Source organism: Vulpes lagopus, chromosome 7 (genome assembly GCF_018345385.1).
Source record: "Vulpes lagopus strain Blue_001 chromosome 7, ASM1834538v1, whole genome shotgun sequence".
NCBI classification, from domain to species: Eukaryota; Metazoa; Chordata; class Mammalia; order Carnivora; family Canidae; genus Vulpes; species Vulpes lagopus.
The window spans coordinates 64,254,336-64,279,826 of record NC_054830.1 but is presented as its reverse complement, the minus strand read 5'-3'; the positions used below and the strand labels follow the sequence as shown (position 1 = coordinate 64,279,826).

General features: G+C 60.5%; 1 protein-coding gene across 9 annotated transcripts in view; it reads left to right on the top strand.

The window, feature by feature from the left end:
• The window catches only part of COL27A1 (collagen type XXVII alpha 1 chain), a 134,877-nt gene that overhangs the window by 78,239 nt on the left and 31,147 nt on the right, over positions 1 to 25,491 (top strand). For all 9 annotated transcript variants that reach the window (XR_005988810.1, XR_005988811.1, XR_005988812.1 and 6 more), the window contains 14 exons: positions 820 to 873; positions 2,605 to 2,649; positions 7,103 to 7,156; positions 9,054 to 9,107; positions 9,322 to 9,375; positions 13,470 to 13,523; positions 18,097 to 18,150; positions 18,709 to 18,753; positions 18,843 to 18,887; positions 19,146 to 19,199; positions 20,313 to 20,366; positions 20,978 to 21,031; positions 22,275 to 22,328; positions 23,767 to 23,820. Coding sequence is in view for 6 of the 9 variants with exons in the window: in XM_041760910.1 (XP_041616844.1) it covers positions 820 to 873; positions 2,605 to 2,649; positions 7,103 to 7,156; positions 9,054 to 9,107; positions 9,322 to 9,375; positions 13,470 to 13,523; positions 18,097 to 18,150; positions 18,709 to 18,753; positions 18,843 to 18,887; positions 19,146 to 19,199; positions 20,313 to 20,366; positions 20,978 to 21,031; positions 22,275 to 22,328; positions 23,767 to 23,820 (729 nt within the window). In the remaining 3 variants the exon portion in view is untranslated. The remainder of the gene's footprint in view (positions 1 to 819; positions 874 to 2,604; positions 2,650 to 7,102; positions 7,157 to 9,053; positions 9,108 to 9,321; positions 9,376 to 13,469; positions 13,524 to 18,096; positions 18,151 to 18,708; positions 18,754 to 18,842; positions 18,888 to 19,145; positions 19,200 to 20,312; positions 20,367 to 20,977; positions 21,032 to 22,274; positions 22,329 to 23,766; positions 23,821 to 25,491) is intronic.

Here is a 25,491-nt window from a genome sequence, read left to right as displayed (position 1 = left end):
ACCAGCCGTGCACAATCGCTTCATCCTTGGGGCCCATTTACCCTCTTAAAAAGGAAGGAATGGAGCCCCCAAAAGCTTTTCTCTGTGTGAGTTCCATCTATTGATATTAGTCATCAAAACTGAAAACTTTCAAGTGTGTTTATTAATCCATTTGAAATAATAATCAGCCCACTCCGTGTTCACAAAAATAATAGTTTCATAACAAAGCAAAACACCCACCAGCTATATTTTCCGAGGCAAAATAATCTAATGAAAAGAGTGGCATTGTTTGACCGGTTTTGCAAATCTCTTTAATGTCTGCTCTAATAGAAGTCAGCTGGAATCTCCCATCTGCTTCTGCATTCAACCCGTTGACGATACCACATGTCATGTAGCCTCTGGAAATCTCCGCTTACACTCACGAGAGTGAGAGACACAGGCCAGCGACGTCTAGGCGCTATTGTGAACCTAGCTCTGACGTCACGGGTCTCCCGCGAGGGTCCCCGGGCCACACTCTGAGAACCGCTGGCATAGACTCTCCAGTCCCCTGGGCCCTGCCTGTATCTTCCGTCCAGGTCCTTCCTCTTCCTCGTTCCTTGAAAGCAGGTTTCAACATCCCCATTTACAAACAGGACTGGCCTGGGAGGGGAGACGTCCCTGAGGTCACACAGCTGCAGACCCCCCACCCCCCCACCTCTGCATCTCCAGAATGGCTGGCAGCCTGGGGCTCTCCGGGCTCTGCACCCCTGGCCCCTGGGGCATTGTGCCAGCACTGGGACCCCCCCCAAGCAACACTACCCACCCACCTAGCCCCCCTCACTCACCTCTCTCTGTTTGCAGGGCCAACCTGGCAGGAAGGGGTTTCCTGGCCGGCCAGGCCCAGACGGCGTGAAGGTGAGGGGACCTGGGAGTGACTGGGCTTGCGGGGGGTGGGATAGAACAACAGGGGAACAGAAGAAGGGTGGGACCGGCAAATGAGGGCCCCGTGAAGAATCCCAGTCCCTGGGCAGGTGTGGGAAGGGGGTGAGTGATCCCCATTTATCACAGCACAGTGGTAACAGAGAGGAAAGAATGAACAGAACCTAAATGTCCAACAGCGGGGTAGTGGTCACATAATGGGACGCAGGGCAGCCACCAAAGACGGTGCAGCGGAGGAGTTTACAAGCTGGTAAGACGCCTGTGCGCACGGAGGTGGTGGTGAGGCCGTGGTAGGAGGCGGGTGACAGGTGGAGGGTTACGGGACCAACCTGCTGCAGGGGCCAGTTGCATTCCCGGCGGCTCAGAGCAGAGGCTACGGTGTAGACAGGGGCTCTCTCTCCGGGCGGTGGGGCAGTTCTGTTCCTTTTGTGGGTCTCCGGCTTTCCCTCATTAGGTGCAGTAATTATCTATTACATTTGTTAGCAGTTTTTTTATTTTTTAATTTATCAGGAAAGCGCTGGCCTGGGTGGGAGAGTGATGATGCTCAGCACATGGGCAGCCTCGCTTAGTGGCTTTCCAAGGACTCCTCTTGAGGGCTGGATTTTCCAAGCCGTCCCAGAAGGAGAGTGCTGGGCCACGTTTACAGCTGGGCAGACACACGAGCGTTAGCACAGAGCCAGGGTAGCTCAGGTCATCCGCGGCCCCCTCCACGCAGGGGACATGGCCCGTGTGTCTGTCTGGGCCCCTCTGCTTCTCATGAGCGTGAGGTCTGGGGGAAGAGCTGGAGGGAAAGATGAGGCTCGAACCCTGATTGCGGTGAGCCGCATCCATTTGTGAGCCAGACTCCTGGCTCGCTGGGCTAGTGTCGCCCTTTGTCCTGCCCTCTGAGGTCTCACTCTTTCTCCCTCAGAGGCCAGCTGGGTTTCTGTGGTGGGAGCGGTGACATAGCCTGGGTGGATTTATCCCACGGGGCTGCTCGCCTCTCCAGCTCACGCCGGGGGGAGACCAGGGCGGCTGTGGCTGCCTGAGGAGCAGGAGCCACCCCAGCTAGGGACAAAGCTGGCAGATAAGGCTACAGGAGGCCACCAAGCATGAGAGCTGGAAATAGCCTACGAGACAAACGAGTGTGATTTCCCTTATTTATGGCTGGGGGAGGCTGAGCCCAGGGCAGCGACAAGGCTCACCGATCCTTTTGCCAGCTGGTTTCAGAGCCCTGGTGGGTCAGGGTCTAGGATCCAAGTGCCCCGACTCTCGGGTTCCCTGCTCTTCCCATGGTGGGGCAGCCTGGTAAACAGTAGGAATGGAGATTTCAATCAGTTGGACCAAAGTTCTAGCTTGCTGTGTGGCCTGGAGCAGATCCGAGCCCCTCTGAGCTTCAGTCGCCGCCTCCACAAAATGCAGCGGGTTGATGAACAGCCCAAATTCGATACAGACATCAGGGTACCAGGTAGTCTGCCAAGGGGACCACTCAGGGAATGGGCGGCTAGGGCCGTGTCTGGGGCCAGAGGTTCTGTGCGAGGGTCCCATTGCTTCCACCGTTTGTTTGAGGTCTCTGCAAGGCCAGGCACTGGGGTTGAGGTTTTCTGTCCTTCCCTACTGGTAGGGACGAGGCCAGCTACCTGTGGCTGTTCCCTGTGTGGGGGCGGCGGGGGGGCCCTACACTCCCATCACCCATCCTAAGTGATGCTCCTCTTTTCCTCTTTGCAGGGGGAGCCAGGCGACGCTGGGCGGCCAGGGCCTGTGGGTGAGCAGGTGAGTCCACACATTGTGTCTCCGAACACAATGACTCTATCACGCGCTTCCTCTGTGCCGAGCCCTTCTGCGCAGCGCTCCACACGCATCCCCCTTCCGTGCCCGTGCAGGCTGCTGGGGTCAGTTAGCTTGTCTCCCCTTTGATGGGGATGGTCGCTGACTCTCAGCGAGGTGAAGTCACCGAGTGAGAAAGCCCCGAATCACAGCGCCTTGGCCTGGCCCTGTGGATGTTTTCGGAGCATTTGCCCAAAGGGATTCCATGACTCTGCTCCCTGAACATTACAACTGGAAGAGCCTTCGAGACTCGCCGGCTATGCTCCGTTGACAGATAGGGCAGCTGAAACCGGGAGAAGCGTAGCCACCTGCCAGGGGCTCTCGCTCAGGCAACCCTCACTTACGAGGAAAGTGAAACTCAGATCAGTGGCTCCGGCTAGGTGGGAAGTCAGGCCAAGGTCTGAAGAGGAGAAGAGTTTGCAAGTTGTCATGACAGGGGAGGTTTGAGAATCACGACCTTCATTTTGGTGATCCAGGGTCCTGGATGCTACGGAGAAGCAGCTGTGAGTGCCGGGGGTGGGTGGTGGGGGACGGACAGCCCGGCACCACCCGAAAGCTTAACCTCTGGGCTTGGGGGCCAGGTGGAAAGGTAGCAGTCTCCTGCACTCCCTTAAACCCTGCAAGGGGCTGCCTCGTGCAGGAGGGGGGATAGTGTCGGGGACCCAGAAGAATCTGCCTCTGCTGAGAAACGCCGTCAGTGGCGTGAGAGCGGTGCACGATGGGCTTCCTCACCAGGCCTGCAACATCTGTTGGCGGGAAGAAAGGAATTAAAGCAGGGGGTGGACTGGATTTTTGAAACCTTTCCAGTGTCATTCGAGCGCATTCTGTGGGAAGCCCAGGAGTTTGGAAGGGCTGTCACGGCCTGCATATATTTCCTGATTGGAAAAAAAAAAAAAAGAAGAAGAAGAAGAAGAAGAAGAAGAAGAAGGCCATGCGATCAGCAAATTTAATTTCATACTTATGCTGATGGGAAGGGCCCTCGGGAAATAGATCCTCAGAATCTTAGAATGTCGGGACACAGAGGGTCCTTGCAAACAAAGCACTCTGTCCCCGGGTCCTGTGGACCCCGTCCCGTAATAAAGTTTTTAAATGCATCAAGTGCAAAACGAAGGATTACAGAGGAAATCGATGATAATGAAATACAATCGTGAAAGTGCGTTCAAGGTGACCCAGTCTCGGACGGGCTTCTTTATTAATGCATTGCATAACGAGATCCAGCAGCAGGCCTGCTAACGACCTCAAATTTGAAGCAGCGACAAGCCTTAGTGACACGTTTTGAAATCTGCAACAATGACTGTAATGTGACATGTGCCTATCTGTGACAGTAACAGGTACCGTGGGTTCGTCGCCTACGCTCAGAGTTGAGGGATGTGCTAAATTTCCATCAGAGGTCGGTGGAAAGAAGAGTCGTGATTTTTTTTTTCCTCTTTAAGTTCAGGGACTGCCCCTGAATTCCATCCACGGGGCCTTCCGGAAACCCCAGTGTAGACCCCGGGATCCTAGCCCACGTCGGCAATCTCATTAATAAGAGTGACTGAGTAAGGTAGTGGCAAAGCCGGGAGGGGGGCGCTGGCCAGGGGGAGCGGCGCCCAGCCCGGTCTAGCTGCCCGGCTACTGGGACCGCCGCTGGAAACAGGCCTGCCTGAACCGTGAGGCAGCGCTGGGGCCCGGGCTGGGAAGGGGCAGGCACCAGTCGTCCACAGCAGAATCCGAGGGTCCCGGCAAAGGTTCTGAGGTCCTCCTTAGGCACGTATGCATCGGCACTGATTGGGCTCCCGTTAGGGACCGGGCTCCAGGCCCAGCACCTTCTCCACCACCGCCTGCGCTCTCCTCCGCAGCCCCAGGGTGGCTCGGTAACCCCATCTCAAGAGTGAGGAGAGTCCGGCTCTGAGAAGTGAGCTCACTTGTCAGGCTCTCCTCGACGGCAACACAGGCGTGTCAGAGCCAAGGTTGACCCTCGGGGCTGCTGGGCTCCCAAGACGGGCCTTAGAGGGACTGGATAATCCTGAGAGCTCCTGAGCCCTTGCCCCTTGGTGACAGCTAGCGAGAGCGCAGAGGGCTCGTCAGCAGACCCTGTGCTCGGTGCTGGGCGCACGAGGGTGATCGCAGGCCGGCTTTGCCTTGAAGAAGCTCCCTCTCCATCCAGGGAGGGGCCGGGGCTGCAAACGCTCACCAGAGACAACTGTTCCAGCCGAGGACCTACCGCTGTCTGCTTCTCAGGTGTACTCCGTGCCCGGGCAGAATGCCATATGAGGGAGGGGGACCAGGGCCACCCCCTTCCCCACATCGGGGACTCTGATCTGGTGCTGCCTCCTCCCCCGTGTCCTCCCGCGGCGGTCAGGGCTGCTCCTCCACCCCCCCGCCCCGGCCAGGTGGAAGCCCTGGGCCTCCAGGCCAGCCTCCTCTCCACCCGCAGGACGGGCCTGCCAGGATCTTCCGGGACAGTGCCCCATGGGTGTCCTGGGGGCCCGGGTGGGGAGACGGGGCACTTGCTGTATGGCTCTTATTCATTAGGATCCTGCTTGGCTTCTTGTTTGAGGTTTATGGCCCGCCTGCCTTCCAGGACCCAACAACTCATAAATTTAAAGTAGCTATGAAATTTCTGTTTCTCTGGGCCAGTCGGGCAGGGGCCTCTTAACAGAGCCGTTTTTATTCCCGTCGCTCAGCATCCTCTAAATGTCTGAGTGCTCCCTAGTGGGGCGCTCGGGCCTCTGTGTTAACCCTCTGCCCTTTTAAAATAAATTAGAACGGGATGGGAGGGAACTAGCATTTATTGAGTGCCTACATGTGCCATGCATTATCTTCAAGACTCAGAGCAACCCCGGGGAGATAGGGAGACCTTTATCTCAAGTGCCCCCTGCCCCCCCCCCCCGCCCCCCGCCAACGATGAGGCTCAGAGAGGCTCCATGGACTTGCCCAGGGTCCCCAAGCCTGACGACTGACTGACGGTGCCAGAAAAAATATCAGGTTCAGGGCTTGGCCCTCAGTAAGTGCCAGCTATTGTTATTAATAATGCCGTCACCTTGAAAATGCTCTAATTTTTTTTTTAAGTAAGTTGCTGTAAATGTCAAATACTTGGTCATGGTCCGTGACTTGCTAGCCATGACCTCATGCCTTGTACCTCACCCCTCACACCTCATGCTTCAACCCCGAAGGGTCTCGGAGCCCAGGGACCCAGGACCCTCCACCGTGTGGCATTGGTGCAGGCGTGCCAGGGGATCTGTGCCCTGCTCACGACCACTCGCTTTGGGGGTCCCCGGGTGGAGGGACGAGTGCATGGGCCTTGGAGCCCCACGGACCAGAGCTGAATCCCAGGCTGCAGCTGCAAGACACACACAGTTGTGGCCTGAGCTGCCACTTTACAACGGTCTCCGAGACCCACAGAGCTAAGCCTTTGGAAATGGGCACCGTTTTCTCACCCTGGTTGATTGACGCCTTGGCCAGCTTCCCCGCCTGAGCGCACAGCTTGCAACTTCTGACCTGTGTCCGCTCAGCTTCAGGGTCTCGTTTCTTTCTGGATCCGCTTGGAGGACAGGATGCAGCTCGTGGGGGACGGATCCACTCCTCCCTCTCAGTCGGCCTTTCCTGATGCTCCCGGAAACTCCTGGCTGCAAACCTGAGTCCTTCCAAAGCTGCTGTTGCCCCTCTGAACTGTGCGAGACACCCCGTCCCCCGGGGGTGGGGGGGCTTGGGGTCTGGACAAGGAATCGTCTGCTTTCCCGGGTGTCTCCTCCGGGTTGCTGAACCTGGCCGCGCGGGCGTGGGTGCATCTGGCATGGCCAGCGAGGCCCACGGCCACCTAGAAGAGCCACTGGAACCCGAGGCGAGTTATCACCCAGTGGAGTTAGAAAGAGCGACAGGAACCACAGTGTGAGTGCCTGTGCGCCCTTCAGAAAGCAGAGGGAGCCTTTTAGGGGACCGCGTGGAGGCCTCCGCGTCCCCCTGTGAAGCAGGCTCTTGGCGGAGGCTGCCCGCTGTTTCCATCCTGGCCAGCCGGTTTGCTTCTCTCTTGGAGACGGCCCCCGGAGCCCTGAGCGATGGGGACCGAGTCTAGCAGGCAGGGCTCTTCCCAGCACGGCCACCCCCCAAACGCGGCCGCCTCCCAGCCTGCTCCTGGAGCGGGAAGAATGTGCGGCGCTCCCAGGGATGCTGGCAGCGGCCCCACCGCTTGGCTCCGAAATCAGAACCATCTGGAGGAGTGAGGGAAGTCAGGACAGTGCCTGGAGAGAGGCAGCTCCTCCGTGGCAGCCCCAGGCCTGCTGGGGCCCGGGCGGGGCAGGGGGCACGGGCAGGGGCCGCAGGGCCGGGGAGCCGCCGCCCGCCCGTGGCCTTTGACTCGCGCGTCCCCGGGTTCACGGGCCTTCCCCTTTTCTCTTGCTCGCGGGTGCGTGTCTTCTAGGGACTTCTGGGATTCATCGGTCTGGTCGGGGAGCCCGGGATCATGGGAGAAAAGGTGAGTTATGCGGGGACGGTACCGAAACAAGTGCAACTTTGCGGCTGAAGCTGGAAGAGGAGGAAGGGCCCGGGTGTCGTGGGGATTTCGGCACCTTTCCCCCGCTTCTCCTTAGCCACTGCCCCTGTTGCTGGCACTGCCCAGGGGCTCTGTCCTGCCCTCCCGGAGACACTGCCACCGCCGCGTGACTCTGGGTGACAGGCGGCTCCTTCGCGCGGCATGGGCCCTCCTGGCTGCGCACGGGCCCCGAACAGGTGTGGGCGACAGGTGGGAGGCGGAGAGCCATCCTTTTAAGAAAGGACAGAGTTCCTCAGGCGTCCCTGTGACCGCCCCCAGCAGCCGTGTTGTACAGACCAGATAACCGGGGCTCACACGGGGGAGGTGACCAGGCCCAGGCCATCCAGGTAGAGAGTGGCAGCGCCGGAATGTGAATCAGGTTCGGTGCCCGAGGCCCCCACCTCTTCCTGCTGTGGGTTAGCTCCCAGCCCCCAAGCACCCCGTGCCTCTTTCCCACCTGCTTTCCATCAGTGGCCTTATCCAACCCCCAAGCGGGCCTTCTGGGGAGCTGATGGACAGAGAACCTGAGGTCCCGAGAGAGGAAACCTCTGCCCTGGTTCGGCCCCACCTTCCTTTCCAGGCTCTTCCTGAGACCTTACTTCTCATCACTCCAATCCCAGACCCCCTGGCCGCCACCACCACTAGCTGCTCCCCTCCGTCTCCTTCTCCACCTTCCTGTTTTCTCCTCTCCTTCTCTTTTTAATTTAACTTGTTATGTTGAAGCAGTTAGGGAATCACAAGATGTTGCAAAAAACAGAGCAGAAAGGTCCCTCGTACCCTTCACCCTGTTGCCACTGATGGTCACGTCTTGCGCAACTGGAGTGCAATATCAAACCAACTCTGGCCTTCTTTTGTTGCTCAAAAGTTCTGGGTCCCCCCTCACCTACAGACCATTGCCCGCTCAGGTCCTCCTGTCCAGCTGCACCCTCCTCCCCAACGCCACCCCTCTAGGATCCCCCCTCACCTACAGACCATTGCCCGTGCTGGTCCTCCTGTCCAGGTGCACCCTCCCCAATGCCACCTCTCTGCCCTCTTGGGTGTAGCAGGTCTCCCAAGGGAGGCCCGCCCCACCACATCCCCGCACCCTGATGGGTCAGATCCCCCACCGAAGGGCCTTAGCACGCACGCCCTCATTGTGTGGACCTGTCTGCACCTGTGTTGGTGCTCTGTGTGTCTCTCCACAGCACTCTGAGGGCTCCCCATGTGAGCAAGGTCTGTCTGCACTACTCACCTTCGCATCTTTAGGGGCTAGGGTGTTGCTCCAGGCACGTAATAGATGCTCAATAAATGGTGTCTGGGTGGATGCAAAACACAGGGCCTCTCAAACACAGAATCAGGATTCAAACCCAGAGCGCCTCCCTCCACCATCTCTGCCCGGTTGGTCTGGATTGGGTCAAGAGGAAAAGAATTGCATCTCAGATGCTCCGGCATCTCCTCTCTGGGCAGGGGATGGGAAGAGTGAGCGTGCCTTCTATGGCCATCGCCACCTCTGCAAGGCCCGCCCAGGGGATGCCAGGCCCAGTGAGGACCACGTGATGCGGGCCAGCATCACAGGGGACAATGTCATCAGCGCATCCTCGATCAGGACCGCCCATGCCCGAGGGAAGCCCACTGGGGCATGCCACAGTGGATGCTGAGCCCTCCGGGGCTTGCTGAGTTCCTGGCTTCTGCCAAGTGAAATCCTAGCACCCCTTCCCCGGCCACCACCCTGGGTGATGTGACTGTAGACTTTGGACAAGTCCCTGCCTCTCCCTCTTTGGCCTCTGGAAGACCTCTGCACCTGCCTCCTACAGAGCCACCCCACAGCCATGACCTCCCTGCCTTGCTGTCTCCATCACAGGGTGACCGGGGCATGATGGGACCCCCAGGCGCACCCGGACCCAAGGGCTCGATGGTAAGGAGCCAGTGTGTGCTGCCTGCCTGCTCCTGTCACAGTGGTGGTGACAGCTCTGCTCTCCTCTGCCTGCTTCCATGTACTCGGGCCTCCAAGAGGCCTGGCTGCTGCCCCTGCAGCGCTGGGCTGGGGCAGGGACCAGGGCAGCCGGGGTGGAAGGAGGAAGAGCCACCTGCTTCACCTGACTCCTTCTCTCTCGTCTCCTTCTTGATAGGGTCATCCTGGAACTCCTGGTGCTGTTGGGACCCCCGGAGAGCCTGGACCCCCGGTAAGCAAAGCCCTCATGTTCCCTTTGCTCAAACCCACTGTCGAGTAACAGTGAGGAGTCTCCAGGTCTCAGAGTCAGACAAACCTGGATTTGAATCCCAGCTCCCTATTGCCAGGAAAGATCATCGAACCTAAAGTTTGCTCGTGGAAACATAGAGAAAGAAGATCATCGTGGCCGTGACCGTGTCATCACGCGGGTTAGATGACACCAGGCCGCTGGTGTTCGTTACGTAGCCGTGTTGCTAGTGCAGGAGCGTGTTGGCCATCAGTGCCGTTGCTGCTTTGCCCCTTCACTCAGGAAATACGGTGTCGTGTGTGCCTGGAGCCGCTCTAGGAGCCGGCGGTGCAGCCATCAGCAAGGCAGGAAACAGCCACTGCCTTTAGGAGCTTATATTCTGCCATTTGGGGGAGAGAGAACCCAATAACTAAGTGACACCTGCTATGGAGGAAGCGTAGGGGAGAAGATGGGAAATGTTGGGGACACTTGGGCTGAGCACAAGGGTGAGGACTCAGGGGTCTTGGACTTCTTGGGATGACTGGGGAACCGGGGAGATTCCTGAGGATCCCAAGGCAGGGAGGGGTGGGAGAGGCAGGGTAGCTGGGGTGGGCGTGGGCCCATCTACTCTCTGGAGGGTGATGTTGGGGGCAGGGAGCGGTGACTCTCATTCTGAGCCCTCGGAGCTTCTGCTGCCTCTGTCTCTGCTGATGGAGCATGGAGACTGGGAGGGGCTCTCCCTCGAGGCGAGGCTGGGGCTCAAGGCTGGGAGCCCCATCTGGAGAGGTGGAGAGGTGGGCTTCAGGCAGGTGGGAGGGGGCTGGAGGAAGGGGACCAGCCCAGGCACGATCCCGGGGCAGGGCTGGGGGACAATGAGTTCGGGCTGCCCAGCTCCCTCCAAAGGCCGGACTGAGGGACTCCCTGGGGTCTGATGAGGGAGGAAACGGGAGCCTTTGAGGGTCTGAATCCAAGGGAAGCGTGCACCACACACCAGTTCTTTGCACCAATTAGGGAAACAAAGCCAGCTCAGTTCCCAGACTTTGCTGTGCACCTACCGCGTTCTGGGCCTACGCTCAATCCAAAAGGTGCAGGAATGATTAGAAATACATGTGCTGGGGCACCTGGACGGCTCAGTCGGTTAAGGCTCTGCCTTCGGCTCCGGTCATGATCTCAGGGTCCTGGGATCGATCCCTGACTCGGGCACCCTGCTCAGAGGGGAGTCTGCTTCTCGCTCTTCCTCTCACTTTGCTCCTCTCCCCCCTGCTCATGGTCTCACCATCTCTGTCCCAAATAAATAGATAAAATCTTTAAAAAAAGAGAAATATATCTGCTTTTAAGATCCTGTCTAGTGGGAGTACCGAGTAGAAACGTCCTCTCACTCACTAACAGAACTTTACTGAGCACCTACTACGTGCCGGGCAGTGCTAGGTCCTGAGGAGGGAGATGGAGGGACTAGCCAGGGATGAGAAGCCTGGACGCAAGTGCTCATCATCCCAAGACGGAGGTGCGAGCCGCAGGTGGTGTTGTCTGTCCTCTACAATCCTTTCAATGATTGTGCAGAGGTGGGATGAGAGCCAGCGCTCTGGGCTCCTGATGGTGTATTTTTCCCTATTAACGAGAAGGAGGCAGAGAAGCCACTTCCTGCCTGGGGCTGGAGGGGCGGGCTGGTGGGCTGCAGAGCCCAACTTGGGACCTGAGGGTCCTAGCCCACCCAGCCTGAAGGCTGCTGGCCCATCTCCCTCCCCAGCGTTCGTAGGATGAAAGTTCCAGGGCCCAGCAGATGCTCCTGGAGATGCAGTGATCTGGGACCGTTGGGGTGGGAGGTGCCCAGGTGAGGGTCCATCATCAAACTGTAGCTCCTGTGCCCCTGGACCTCAGCCTCTCTGGGCCTCAGTCCCCCCACCCGTCCAGCGGGAGGAGAGGAGCCTGGAACGGAGTTGCTGGAACAAAACGGAAGGCCAGTGGGAGGTGGGAAAACAGTGGGGACGTCTAAGCCAGCACACGGAAGGGAGCTCCGGGCCTCCTCTGAGTCCCCTACTCCATGGCTCCCCTGACCTCGTCCCCGCTCTGCGTCCTCGGCGCCTCCAACCATTCTGAGTGAGGTCAGCCACATGCTGCCTTCAGACCCCGGGGTCTGCCCCTGACCTGCCGCCACTGCTGCACATGGCGCTGGTCGCGTGGATCTCTGGGGGCTCCGGCCACTTACTCACTGGGTGATTGTTGGCAGCGTTCATAGCCTCTCTGTGTCTCGGTTTCGCCATCCATAGGCCAGCATCAAGCTCCCTCCCTTAGGAGGCATCAGAGATACGCTCCAGGTGCAATGCTTGGCGAACCGTCCACATGCAGACTAAGTGCGATGAGCCACACTAGTCATAATGACTATTTACTAGACACGATAACTACCACTGCCACGAGTAGGACTACTGCCATTAAGGTGACATTTCTGATGACACCGGTCACGTCTGATGAGCATTCTCCCCGCTTTTCCAAGCACATGAACATGCACATTCTCCTACAGCCCATTGAGGTCAGCTGAGATCATTATCCTCGTTTGCCTGGGGGTACTGGGGACACTCAGGTTCTGGGACCCCCCCTCCCCATCGCTGACCCCTTCCCACATCGAGACAACTGATAGCGACCCTTTACTGAGGACCTTCCATGTCATTTCATTGTCCCAGAAGCTCCACGAGGTAGGGATTCTTCTTAACCCCATTTCGCAGATAAGGAAACTGAGGCCCAAAAAGTTGCAATCACTTGCCGACGTCCCAGAATTAGGAAGGCGGCAGGGCTGGGGTTTGAACCTGCTCCTCGGGGGGAGCAGTCTGTTCTTGTGAGCACTCGGTTCGACTGCCTCAAAGCAAAGACTTGGCTCCTGAATTTCCCAGTGACGCATTACGTGCCGTCTTGCTGTCCGAGATCCCGCTATAAAATAGCTCATTCTCACCCAATCTTGCTGTCACCCGCCATCCGGGAGTCAGATCGGCCTTCATATTGGGCCAGGCGTGTGGGTCCACACCCTGCTTGCTCTGCTGACAAGGGGCGAGCGGGAACCAGCCGCACACATCCGCCCGGCAGCTGCAGCTGACCGAGGGTCTGTGCTCCTCCAGGCCGTGGGGCCAGAGAGAAATGGAACAGCCAGTTTTTCCCGAGGCCCCAAATGGAGCTGGGCCTCTCCCTGGTATTTGGAGGGGGATGAAGCCGCCTCTTCCTTGTCAAAGGAGCACGCCCAGTCTGAGGCTCGCTGCTGAGCCGGGAGGCTCCTGGAGGGGTCCTGGCTGGCCGGCGTGGGGAGGCGCCGCGCCCCCTGTGCAGCTGGGGCCGGGACCCCGGATCAGAGATTAGGCATGAGGCGGTCTGCTTCCTCTCGGCTCCCCTCCTACCCTCTGACCCCTTCTGTGGTTCGACTGATCGTGGTTCATTCAACAGATCCCCAAATCCTGGTCGTAGGCCTGTGCTGTGCTCGGTGCTGAGAGCTCAAAGAACAAAGGCAACCCTGTGTCTTCCTTCCCTCCCTCCCTGTGTCTTGCCACCCCACATCCCCGCCTCTCCCTCCCTCACCTCGGGGCTGTGGTCTGGTTCCTCCCCCTCGGACCCCAGGCTCTTTCTGCCCTGGTCAGAGCCTTCTGGACAGAAGGAGATGTCGCAGCTGAGGTTTGGTGAGGGAGAGCACGCGGGCTGCCGTGTTCCCCTTGCTGTTGGAAGGAAGACGGGGAGATGGAATCTGGGGAGCCCTTTGGTCAGGAAGGTCATGGGAGCTTCTGGGTGTTGGTTTTGAGATACAGAAGGAAATGGCTCGTCCACCCAGGGAGGCTTCTCCTCACTGCTGGCTTCCCCGGGAGGGCTGGAGGCCCACCACGTTGAACCCAGGCCGTTGACCCGGGCTCTGGGGTATAAGCTTGTGGGCTGCTTCTCCCCGTCGGATGGCTTTTCCCACTGGGCCAAGCCCTTCTATGTGGAGGCTACGGGGCCCGGGCAGGGGCCATTCCCGAGCAAGGCCTGTTTGAGGGCTGCGGCCAGGCTTTGCCCCCACACTCCTAGCCTTCTGGGTCGCCCTTGCTAACTGAAAGGAGGCTTCTCCAAACTCTTTCTCCTCCCCACAGGGTCCTCCAGGATCTCGAGGTCCACCAGGCATGAGGGGAGCAAAGGGACTCTGGGTAAGTGGGGCCCAGCCCCCGGGGAGGGGGTGCTGACCCTGGCAGGGGCCATCTGACAGGGACACTACCTCCTGGTCCTTGCCCCCTGCCCAGCCCTGAGATCTGTGATTTTCATGGAATCAGGCAGGGTTCCAGGCTCATCCCGGGCCTGGCTGTCAGCCTTGGGACACCCCCCTCTACCCTATTTCTGAGCAACAGGCCTTGGCATCCCGTGGGTATAGCCAGGCTTCGTGGTACCAGTGTTTTGTCCATTCATTTGTTCATTCGTTCATTCGGGCACCATTTACTTAGCACCGACGGTCTGAGAGCCACTGGTGGAGGCCCTGCAGAGGCCACAGAGCATGGGAGAGGCGTGACCCATGGCTGTCCCCATGGCTATCCCCATGGCTCAATCAAGTAGGTCAAATAGGTTGTCTGGGGGCATTGGCACATGGACGGTGAAGCATAGGCAGCTTGGGAGCCTGGACAGGGTAACAGAGAATGCTTCAGGGAGAGGAGGGTGCTGGAGCTGCCGCCAGGTTCCAGGGAAGGTCACCAGCCCTAAGGTAAGAGAAGGCACATTTGGGGGTCTCTGTGGGTTCAACAGAGGGTCGGAGGAGAGGGATGAGACGGGAACCAGCAGGTGGCAAGCCTGCAAACGACAGCTGGCCTGTGCGCTGTGCTCCCAGGGTAGTGGGGAGCCACAGAGGATTTTAAGCAAGGGCTGGCCTCAGCACAGTCGCCAGGGGCAACCACGGGTACTTCCTACGGGTCGGGTACTGTCCATCACATATGTTAACTCATTTAATCTTCAACACGACTCTATAAAGAAGGTGCGCTTCTGGTTTCCATTTTACGCACAAGGAAACTAAGGCACAGGGAGGTTGAGTCAGTTGTCTCGGGTTGCACAGCCAGAAAGCAGCAGAGCTGGGATTTGAAGCCAGGGAACCTGGCCCTCAGGCACCGTCTTAGTTTCGGTTGTGCAGGGAGGGCGGATAGAGGGGTTTTCTGCTCCCAGCTGGCGAACCGGGGCTAGGCCAGGCAGCCTTGGAGGAGGGACCGCCATGGCCAGGTAGCGCCGAGGGACAGCCCAGGCCTGCTATCCAAGCTCCTCCGTATGGGGGTGGGATCTGTGATTAGTCTCCTCTTGGCTGAATTTCAAGTGGTTTTAAATTTTCCCCCAAACCAGATGGCCAGCAGGCAGGCTGGGAGAGGGGGGATTAAGAGGCATTCCTGGGGCCCAGCAGGGCCCTTCCCAGTGCTGGGTCCCAGTGCCGGGTCTCTGCAAGTGGACCCAGGCCCATTGGCAGCCACTTGCACCCTGCCCCTGTGCACACTGCCTCCTGCCCTCAGGAAGCCAGACGAGCTGGAGATTCAGGTCCTCAGCTCCCCGAGCTGCCCCAGCTGTCTCCAGCACCCCTTCCCGGCAGTGGCTCGGAGAATGTGTGTCCTGCTTGAGGAAACCCAGGCTCCCGACCACATCAAAAGTCTCCAGGGCTGGGAGGGAAGCTTTGGGACGTGAGCTCCTCCCGCCGCTGCTGGGTTTGGCAGGAATGCAAAGCCTGTGGGACGGGCCCCCTGGCTCCCTGGCCTAATAGTCCACCATTGGCCATTGGCCACTTCACAGGGGGTGGGCAGGGGTGTGCACGAGGGGACAAGATGAGGGCCTCAGCCCCTCTGTTCTTGGTAGAACTGCTGACAGGGTCTGGGTCCACAGGCCTCGACTGAAAGAGCGGGGGCTCTGGGTTCGGACAGGGGCAAGTCTCGGCCTTCCCAGTTACCAGCTCTGGGACCTCAGGCCAGCTTCTTCACTCCTCCAAGACTTAGTGGATGACATTTGAACTCACATCAGCTGGATGCCCCCCCCTTTTTTTTCCCACCACCACCAGTCAGTGCTTATCAGTGCAGGAGTGAGCTCCCCATCGGGGAGGGTGTGCAAGGCAAGACTAGAGAAGCCTGCCTGGAACGCTCTGCCCTGGAGCACGGTGTTGGTGAAGACAGTGCCTAAAAGCCCTGTTACCTGGGAGACTCCACTATCTCCCTCCAGCAAGCACTTTGAGGGAGTCATAGGGGATTCTAGGATTCACGTGCCCAACACTGGGCTCTGCTCCCAAGGAGAGGGCTCAGAGCTCAGCAGACCTGGCCCCGAATCCTGGCTCTTCCTCTGCGACCTTGAGCCACTGGCTCCCTCTCTCCGGGCCTCTAGTTTTCCTCTGTAGAGCGGGCGGGAGACCACTGAGCTCTCTGGAGGGCCAGGATCCGATCCCTCCACGCATGGCGAGCGGCTCGGCAGGCAGGGGACAGGCCCGCGGTCCTTCCCCCTTGGCCATCCATCCCTTTGCCACAAGGCCTACGATTGGCCAGGTTTTCTCTGGACGGTAGCGCCAGCCGGGACTGCCATGGCATCTTCCTGGGGACTGGTGACCAGAGAACAGACACACGGCTCAGGCCGAGCCCCAGAGGCCCAGGCCTGCCTCCAGCAGGCTGACCCGTGTTTGCTTGGGGAAGGAAGGAGCAGGCCGGGGGGATGGGGGGGGCGCGGGGGACTCTCAGGACCCAGGACGAGCCGCAGAGTGGCCCGGAGCAGGGGTTGGCGTGCGCCCTGCTCATCTCCCCGCCGCCCTGGGGAGCCAGCGACGGAGGTGGCTGTGGCTCCAGACAGCGAAGGCTGGCCCTGTATCCCGCTCCCCACCCCAACCCCCAGCAGCACCCGCTTCTCCCTCAGCTCGCTGGCTCCCAGGGAGTGCGCTCTCCCAGGACACTGTCTCCTCCAACGTCCTGCTCCAGGCTTCTCGAGTCCCTGACTTGCACACCCCCTCTGATGCGGAGCTCACTTGCACACTGAGAAGCAGTGACAGGTAGAGAGGTGTGGAAGGAAATGGGCATCCGGCTGAGTTGGGTCCACTTCCCAGCAGTGCGACCGCAGGCTCTTTCCTTGTGGCAAGAGGAGGACGATAGCTTTTAGGATCGTTGCTGCTGCTGCTGTAGCTACTGCTACTATTGGAGATCACGAATGCTGTCTCTCAGAAAGCTTGGCTTCCTGGGATTAACGGTGCTGTGTGGTTCAGACCAAGCTGTCAGCACCTCTGGGCCTCCACCGCAGGCCCAGAGCCATCCCTTTCCAGGCAGGTTCAAGCCTCAGCTAGAGACAGAGGCCAGGGGCCAGGAGCCGTCTCTCAGGAGGGCCCAACCAGCAGCTCAGCCTCTGTCCCAGCTTCTAAGACCCGGGATGTCCCCACCTGCACAACGGGGAGATATTCCCATCCCCATTTCAGAGACAAGATAACGGAGGCTCTGCGTGGCCCCCCGTCCTGGCTTTACCCAGTCCATGAGGCACTATTGAAGGCTCTGGTCTGGAGTGGAGGCATCGGGTAGCTGATAAGAGGAACTGTTGCTTTTTCTGGCTCAATTATTAATTGAAAATTTCCTTGCTCCGTTTTTATTTTGTTTTTTCAAAGATTTTATTTATTTATCCAGGAGAGACACAGAGAGAGGCAGAGACACAGGCAGAGGGAGAAGCAGGCTCCCTGTGGGGATCCCAATGCGGGACTTGAACCCAGGACCCCAGGATCATTCCCTGAGCCTAAGGCAGATGCTCAGCCACTGAGCCCCCCAGGCATCCGTTCTTGCTCCATTTTTAAATTTCTTCACGTTGTTTTCTCATCCCTTATCCGCACCTGCTCCACTCAGACACGTTCCTCAGCCCCCTTTGGTGGCTGGCCCCCACACTTCCAGGCCCAGGGTGGGCCAGCCTCTTGCACGAGACCCTCTTGGTCTCCCCAGCGTGATCCCCCCCAGGTCCCCTGCAGCACAAACACCACACTGTTCTCTACGGGGGGCCTTTGCCGGGGACCCCATTCCATCTGTGTCTCTGTGGGCATCCCCGTAAAGGGGTCACACAGGCCCATGGGTAGAACCCTGGAGGGGATACCCCTGCTGATGTGCTAAAGGACCTTAGACCAGTCGCTTCCCTTGGCTGGGCCTCAGTGTTCCCATCTGTGCAATGTGGGGAGGGGGTGTATTGGACCTGCCTCACGGTGGGGGTGCTCCCGGATTCCAAAGGAATAAGATTGTCCTTCCGGGGCTCCAAGGAACAGCTGCCTGACCCCTGCCCTGTTCCTGGCCCTCCAACATCAGCCGTCGTCTGGGAGCTGGCTGGAGGAGGCTGCTCCGCACACCTGGCCACATGCAGACCCTCCCCCGGCCCTCCTGTCACTTCCCCCCAAGGGTTGTGGTGTGTACACCTGTTAGTGCCCCTTGTGTGCTCGGTGAAGAGGATGCAACAGCCGGGTGTGAAGAGCTGACTGTGGGGACCTGGCCACATGTGTCCGGCCCTCAGCCTCGGCGACCATGAAGGGCGTTGGCCGGCTGACCCCCAGGGTCTCCTTAACCACCAGCCCTGTTCTGGAATGACGGGGCCCCTAGCTGAGTCCCTCGGGGCTTCCCCGTGTCGCACCCCGGTGACCTGGCTCAGGGTGGGGGTGCACGGGCAGTGGGAGGACAGGCCCGAGGCCCTGGGCAGCCCGCGCTCCTGGTTCCCAGCCCGAGGGAGACCCCTGCTGTCCACCGTGCTAGTCCCTTTCTCCTGTTCCAGGGCCCCCGAGGACCGGATGGACCAGCCGGGGAGCAGGGGTCCAGGGGCCTGAAGGTACCAACCCCACGGCCTGCCCTTCCTCGCGCCTCCCACGCCGCCTGGGACAGGAATCCAGGAACCGAGGCTCAGGCCCCCCTCGGCGCGCTAGGGCCCTGGGCAGCAGGGAGCCCAGGAGAGGCTGGGAGCTCCCCAGGCCACTCCCCCGGCCCTGCAGCCTGAGCCTGGGGGGGGGGGAGGAGGAAGAGCAGAGTGGGGCGTGGGGGGGGGGGCGGGGGCGGAGAGCAGTGGACAAGGGGGCGCCAGAGGAAGGAGGCAGGAAGCAGGGCGGGGAGGGAGCCTCGGGTGCCCTCTGGCCCCTTCCCCGGGGCCCCCAGCCCCCTCCAGAGCCCCCGAGAGCCGAGATTGCCTTCTGGTCCCAGCAGGAGCGAGGGGTCCCCGGCTCTCCAGATGGTGACCGTGAGGAGCCAGGCCCCTTGCCTGGTTTCAGTTTTCCCACCTGCACAACCGGGAGGGGAGACCCAGTCCCTTCTGCCTCCCCCCGCAGCATGGGTCGGGCCCGAGAAGGGCCCTCCTAAGCGCCCTGTCCACCTTCACGTGCTTTGCTTCCTGCAGGGCCCTCCAGGACCGCAGGGCAGGCCGGGCCAGCCGGGGCAGCAGGTACGTCAGGCCCAGGCTGCCGGCCCCCTCCCCTCTCCTGCTCCCTGCCCTGTGGTTTGTGCCTCTAACCCCCCCACCTGTGTTTCCAGGGTGCGGCCGGTGAGCGCGGGCACTCGGGCACTCGAGGCTTCCCGGTAAGTAGGTTCTGGAAGCCCCGTGGGGCTTGGCCGGGAGATTAGAGCCACGTTACCGAGTCCCCATCCTGCCGTGGAAACCACAGGGTTCTGGCTCCCCCCTTCCCTGCGCCGAAGCCCCTCCAGCCTGCCTCGTTCTCCCCGAGACTCAGTCTCCCCGCCTGTCACGTGGGAGGGTGGGTGTGGGACCCTCGCACCCTGCGAAGGCTTCCAGAGGAGGCCTCGGAGGGACTCAGACCACCTTGGTTCCCTCTGCAGGGCATCCCGGGCCCCTCAGGCCCCCCGGGCACCAAGGGCCTCCCAGGAGAACCGGTGAGTGCTCGCTCTCCTCCTCCTTTTGCCTCTTTGCCCCTAGCAGGCTGGTCTCGGGTGGGCCAGCGCCCCGGGGCTGTGGGACAAGGTGACAGAGGGACAGGCATGGGCGGGAAAGGGCGCTGGCCGGGGAGCTCAGGAGCTCTGGGTTGGAGTCCAAGCTTGCTTGCCCCTCAGCCTAGTTTTCTTGCAAGAAACAGGAAGAATTGTCCCTATTGTGCCATCCTGTTGTGAAGATAAGAAAATGTAGGGGCGTCTGGGGGGCTCGGTGGTTGAGCGTCTGCCCTCAGCTCAGGCCCTGATCCCGGGAGGGTCCCGGGATCGAGTCCCGCATCGGGCTCCCTGCATGGAGCCTGCTTCTCCCTCTGCCTGTGTCTCTGCCTCTTTCTCTCTCTGTGTCTCTCGTAAGTAAATAAATAAAATCTTTTAAAAAATGTATACAGGGTCATTGCACAGTGAAAAGCTGAGGGAACGGGGTACTCGAGTCTCCAAGGGAGGCAGGATGGGAATTGCAGGGTCCCGACAGGAGCCAGTGAGGGGTTTGAAACAGAGATAACCGTTCAGGAGGTCTCCCTGGAAGGAGGGGTCTGGGGGACAGCCCGAGAGTCAGCCCCCCGCCCGGGGAGGCGGTGAGTGGTACCGCTGCAGAGGGACGGGAGGGGACAGTCTGGGGGGGCCCCAGCGGGAGGGAGCCCTGCATGGAGCAGGAGGAGGACGGGGGCTCCTGCCTCCCCCCGGGGGCCGAGCCATGGCCCCACATCTCTAGGCCCAAGAAGATGCCATTTTGAACAGTGAATTGACCAGGAGCCTGGGGGGGCTTTAGCAGGCGGATCCCAGGTGGAAGGGCGTCCAGGCAGAGGGAACAGAGTGAGCAAGGCTGCTTGGAGGAGCTGGCAGGTTTCTGAGTCGGGGAGGGACCCCCGGTTTGAGGGAAGGAGCGTGAGAGAGTAGGTGGTGAGGAGGGAGCTGCAGGCGGCAGGTGGCAGGTGGCGGGGGGTGTGGCTGCAGAGTCCCAGGTTCCGGGATCCTCTCCCTCACCTGCCCCTGCCGACCCCACAGAGGGCCCAGGCCACCTTCTCAAAACTGTTGTGCACCTGCCTTTCTGTCTTATAGGGCCCGCAGGGACCCCAGGGGCCACTTGGCCCTCCAGGAGAGATGGGACCCAAGGTAAGTGCCGCGGGCCCCTGTGTGTCCCATGACGCTGCTGGGGGAGATGTCATCCTCTGCGGGGGTGGGGGGCGCCCTGGCCTGGCCTGGGGATGCGCGTGTCCTGTGTCTTGCAGAAACCCAAAGGCAGACCCCCTAGGAGAGAGGGCAGGTCCCTCCCGGGGGCCTCAGGCACCTGTGCCCTCTCCCGGGGGGCGGGGAAAGCCAGCTGTAGGCTTTGCGCAGGGGCTGGGGCCACACCGATGACGGAACTGGGCCCCCGCCCCACGCCTGTCGTCCTGGCCCTGCTTCCGAGCACGGACGGGACCGCCAGCCCGCACGGCCTCCGTGGCTGCCTCCCCTGTTGTCCCGTGCAGCAGGATCTTTTCTGCCTTGTGGTCACCAAGGGCTCTTCATGTGGCAAACCACGCTTGTGGGGACGCAGAAGGTTCCGGCAGCTTCTGGGTAGCCCCGGGCCCAAGGCTGCCGTGTGACCGGGCGTCTTCCCTGCCCTCTCTGGGCCTGCCCAACCGACCTCCTCCCTCCCCCCTCCTCCCTCCTCCCCCCCACCCCCAGTCGGAGGTGGCCCTCGCTGTACGGGGACCAGGGGGACCAACGGCATTCCCTTGCAGGGGCCACCCGGTGCCGTGGGAGAGCCGGGCCTTCCTGGGGAAGCCGGGATGAAGGTAAGGCGGGAGGAAAGAGCAAAGTGACTTGTGGAAACCGGCTCCCAGCTGGCGGCCACGTCCTCCCCACGGAAGAGAAATGGGCCTTTCTTGTGTGGGGATAATGAGTTCTCTGTGTCGCCGGCCGGGGAGCGGGGAGCGGGTCCTGGCCGTGGCCATGGGGGCGGGCGGGCCCAGCTGGCCCGGAGCCCCCGCCCCTGCCCCCCTGCCCAGCAGTGTTTTCTCTGGCACCTGCCCCCTGTCCAGAGGCCACACCTCCCGGCCTCCCGAGATACCTTCTGCATTTGGGCCCGTGGCCCTTGCTACCTGTGGGGGACCAGGCGCCCCTTGATGCCTGGGCTCCGGGGGAGCCGTGGAGGAGGACGCAGGCCCGGGGCTGACGAGCTGGCGGCCTGAGGGCCTTGCTAGGGCAGGGCCCCGGGGTGGGGGGGGATTCTAGAGGCAGACGCCCCCTCCCCAGCGGTGGCTGAGCCTCCCGCCGTCCAGAGGGACTCGGACCAGCCCCGGGACTTCGGTTGTTGGCGTCGGTCCAGAAAACTTTGCTGCGACAATGCGGAAAACCGGCCCGTCTATAAAAACGGACAGAAATGGGATCCTTCTAGTTCGGGGCAGGGCCGGGGGCTCAGCGCCCCGCCTCTTCCTGGTGCCCCCACCCCCAGGACGTCAGCACGGAGGGAGACTAGTCTGGAAATCCCCACGTGGTGATCTTTGAGGGAGGGGGGCAGGTGACATTTGTTCCGGCTCGTTTAGGGCCTCTTCCTCCTTTGGGTTTCTCTCCAAGGCTCCCGGGGAGAGTAAAGAAGGTGGTCAGCCACAGACTTGCCATCCCTGCGTCCGATCCTCCCTGGAGCCAAACTACCCAAGGTTTGGGTCCCGAACCTGTCCCTTCTTAGCCTCATGGGCTCGGGCCAGTTACGGAGCCCCCGTGCGTGGTCCCTTGTAAGAGAAGATCTGTTTTCCGGCAGGGTTGTTGTGGGGTTTAGGTGCGAAGTCAAGAGGCACGTAGGGCAGCGCCGTGTCAGCGTGAGCTCGATGGTGGTGGCGTTGGTGGTGGTCCTGACGCGGCCAGGGCTGGCGAGGAGCAGGGGCTCTGGCTGGCATTTTGCCGTTTCGCTTTGGTCCTTGGGAACGAGGTGCTTCCCCGGCTCCCCGCCCAAGTCAGAGCTGCTGAGAACAGGAAGGCGAGGCCAGGGCTGGGACTGGCCCTACCCGCCCCCACGGACTTGTGTTTGGCTTCTCCTAGGGTGACCTTGGGCCTCTGGGCCCCCCTGGGGAGCAAGGCCTCATTGGGCAGCGGGTAAGTCGAAGACCCCCTCCCCCAGGGGCACTTGGGTCAGGGGTCGGGGTGGGGAAGGGCTTTATTCAACCTCCCTGAACCTCAGGGAGAAGGAGATTGTGAATCCCGACAGCCTCATCCCGCCTCTCTTGGCAAGCCAGCATCTCCACAACGTAGAGAGGCTCTCCTGGAAGAAAAGGATTGTGTGGTCAGAGTGTTTGAGAGTCACTGCATGCTCCGCGTTCCCTCGTCCACATTAGCCGCTGTAGCATCTTCAAGGCTCTGAGAAGGCCTGCAGCCAAGACATTGGTTGCTTTTGGATTAATCCCAATTTAGTTGACCCACAAGCCCTTCTGCTTTTTGAAACACACCTGCTATGCTCCCTGGAAACTGTTCCATGGAAGGTCATCTCCCCCACAAAGCTTGTCTTTCGAGGAGAAGCTTTGGGATGCCTCTCTGTCTGCCCCTCTATGCTCTGTGCCCTGTTTATAAGGTCTCTGGGAGGGGTACAGTGCAGAAGGTGGGGTCCAAGTGGGGGGACTTAGCCCCTTGCCCATATGGAGCCACGTTCTAGTGGATCCATTAGTGACATCTGCCACGGGCACGAGGAGGGCGGGGCCTACACACCTGTCATGCCTTTGCTGTCCCTGCCTCGATGACCTGTGAGGTCCCTTCGGGCTCAGGTACCGAGCAGCTATGAACTCTGCAAGCCACGAGAGACCCCAACTCATGCAACAGCTGATCTGAGAACTGAGAAGTCCAGGGGCATCTCTGGGGCAGGGACTGCAGGCCGAGAACCTAGCTGGGGGGTCAGATGGGGACGCAGGGTCTTGGTATCACTCCCAAACTGGCTGGGAACAAAAGTCTTAAGGCTGGTCTCCCTTTCCTCATCTGAGAGATGGGGTTCCGCGAGGAGCTTGCTGCAGTTCCAGAAACAAGGTCCCTAACGGCTGCACCTGGGGGCGCTTATCCTGCGCCTTCCACGCACCCTTAAAGGACACGGTATCCGCCCAATTTTCCAATGAGGAAACAGGTGCCCGTGGGGGCTTGTGATCACACTGCCAGCGAATGGGGAGCCCAGTGGGGAAACTGAGGTCTGTATGACATCCAAGCCTTTCGCAACCGCTGGGCATCTGTGCTTCCCAGTCCAACCAGCCAGTTGGACCCTTCGTAACTCATAGTCTCACGTAGCCTGCACTGACCAACCCGGCAGACGGAGCAGGCCGGGCTTGGGGGTCTGCTCCTCGTTTCTGAAGAGCTGGGAGCGGGTACCTCAGCCCCCCGGCTCACTCACTAATTCGGCCACTGTTCACCGGGCACCTGCCGTGTGCCGGGCGCTCCAGGGCCCTACTGCTGGGAGATAGGGGGTTGGTGTCCTGCCCTGGGGTGGGGGGGCGTAAAAGCGCATTGGGCCCCTTCCCCAGAGTGTCTCCTCATCTTTCTCCACTGCCCTTTGCAGGGAGAGCCGGGACTCGAGGGAGACAGTGGCCCTGCAGGGCCCGATGGGCTGAAGGTGAGTGTCCTGCTGCTGGCGGGGCTGGGGGGGGATTTCTGGAACTGCCTTCCATCTCCGCCCCCCTCCGCTCCCGTCCAAGGCCTAAGCTGTCTCCAGGAAGCTCTGTGTTCCCATGAAGCTCCGAGAGCAGACCCGTGGCTCCTATGCCAAGGAGCCCTGCCCAGCCCCCCCACCCGCACCCGCACCCGCACCCCTACCCTGCCCACCACCGCCTCCTGCCCTGCGCAGATGGGACCATCCCACCACCCACTCCACTCTGCTACCTTTCTCCTCAAAACTACAGCCTCTCTGGGGTAAGGGTTGTGCCTGAACACCCCCGCTCTGTGCCAGGCCCAGAGCCAGCAGCGTTGATACCTGTCATCTTCCAAACATCCTAAAAGATCAGGAAAATAATAATCCCCCCGTGACCTGTAAGCCACTATTTATGGTGGACTAGTCACGTACGCATCCGGGACGATGCTAAGCCCTTCGTATTATGTAACACCTCATTAATGCGACGGGGTAAGTTCTGTCTTTTACTTATTTATTTTTTCATGTTTAAAGATTTTATTTACATATTCATGAGAGACACGGAGAGAGGCAGAGACACAGGCAGAGGGAGAAACAGGCTCCCTGTAGGGACCCTGATGTGGGACTCGATCCTGGGACCCCGGGGTCATGCCCTGAGCTGAAGGCAGATGCTCAGCCTCTGAGCCATCCAGGCGTCCCAAGTTCTGTCTTTAAATGAGGAAACGCAGACACAGAGAGGTTAAGCAACCTGCCCAGGGACACACAGCTAGTAATTGGCACAGCCGACTCCCAAGCCTCGGCTACCCGTCTACACCGTGCACCCATTCTACGGGTGAGGGGATTGAGGCTCAGTGGAGGCAGAGGCACACTCATCCAGAGTCTAAAGCTGTGAGCGGAGAACCCAAAATTCAAACCCAGGGCTCCCCAGCACTAAAGCGGGTAGGTCGGCCTAACCGTGCCCTGCTGCGTCCCACGGATTCCTCTGTCAGCCGCAGGTGCTGGCACCTTCAAGAGGCGCCAGGGCTCCCCCGAACCCCGGGGCAGGCGGGCATCGCTCTCCCGACTTACCAGCTCCACCTCTAGCCCCAGCCTGTCGCTGGCAGCCGGCCCCGGCCCAGCCCTAGAACAAGGACAGGTGGGCTTTCCCCAGGGCTGGCCCGTCACCCCGTGAGTCAGCTTCTCAGCCCAGGGCTCAGTGCCACATCCCAGAATCCCTCTGTCACCCGTTTCCTCTCCATGTGACCCCAGATATGCAGGCCTCAATTCCCCATCGCCACACCCCCGCCCCCACTGCCCCATCCCCTAGTTGCTCTGGGCCCCCAGGGCTTCCCCATCTACCTGGACGCCCCTGGGACAGGCCCCTGGCCGGTTCCCCATCCCCCCCGGGGTTTTCTTGCAAGGCCAAGAGCCCCCCCCCCCTCTGTCTGCCAGCGCCTGCTTCTCTCCTCTCCAGCTGGGCCGCCTCCCAGGGTACCGCGGGGGCCTGGCTGGGGAACCCCGGGCCCCTGCGGCCCCTGCACACCCTCTGCCAGGTGCCTGCGTGAATTGCAGTGACGCTGGAGAACATTCCAGCTGAGATGCTCTGGGTGCTCACCGTGCACTCGCACCACCTGCCTTGGGCGCTTTATGTGAACAAACCCGTTTAATCGTCCCAGCCGC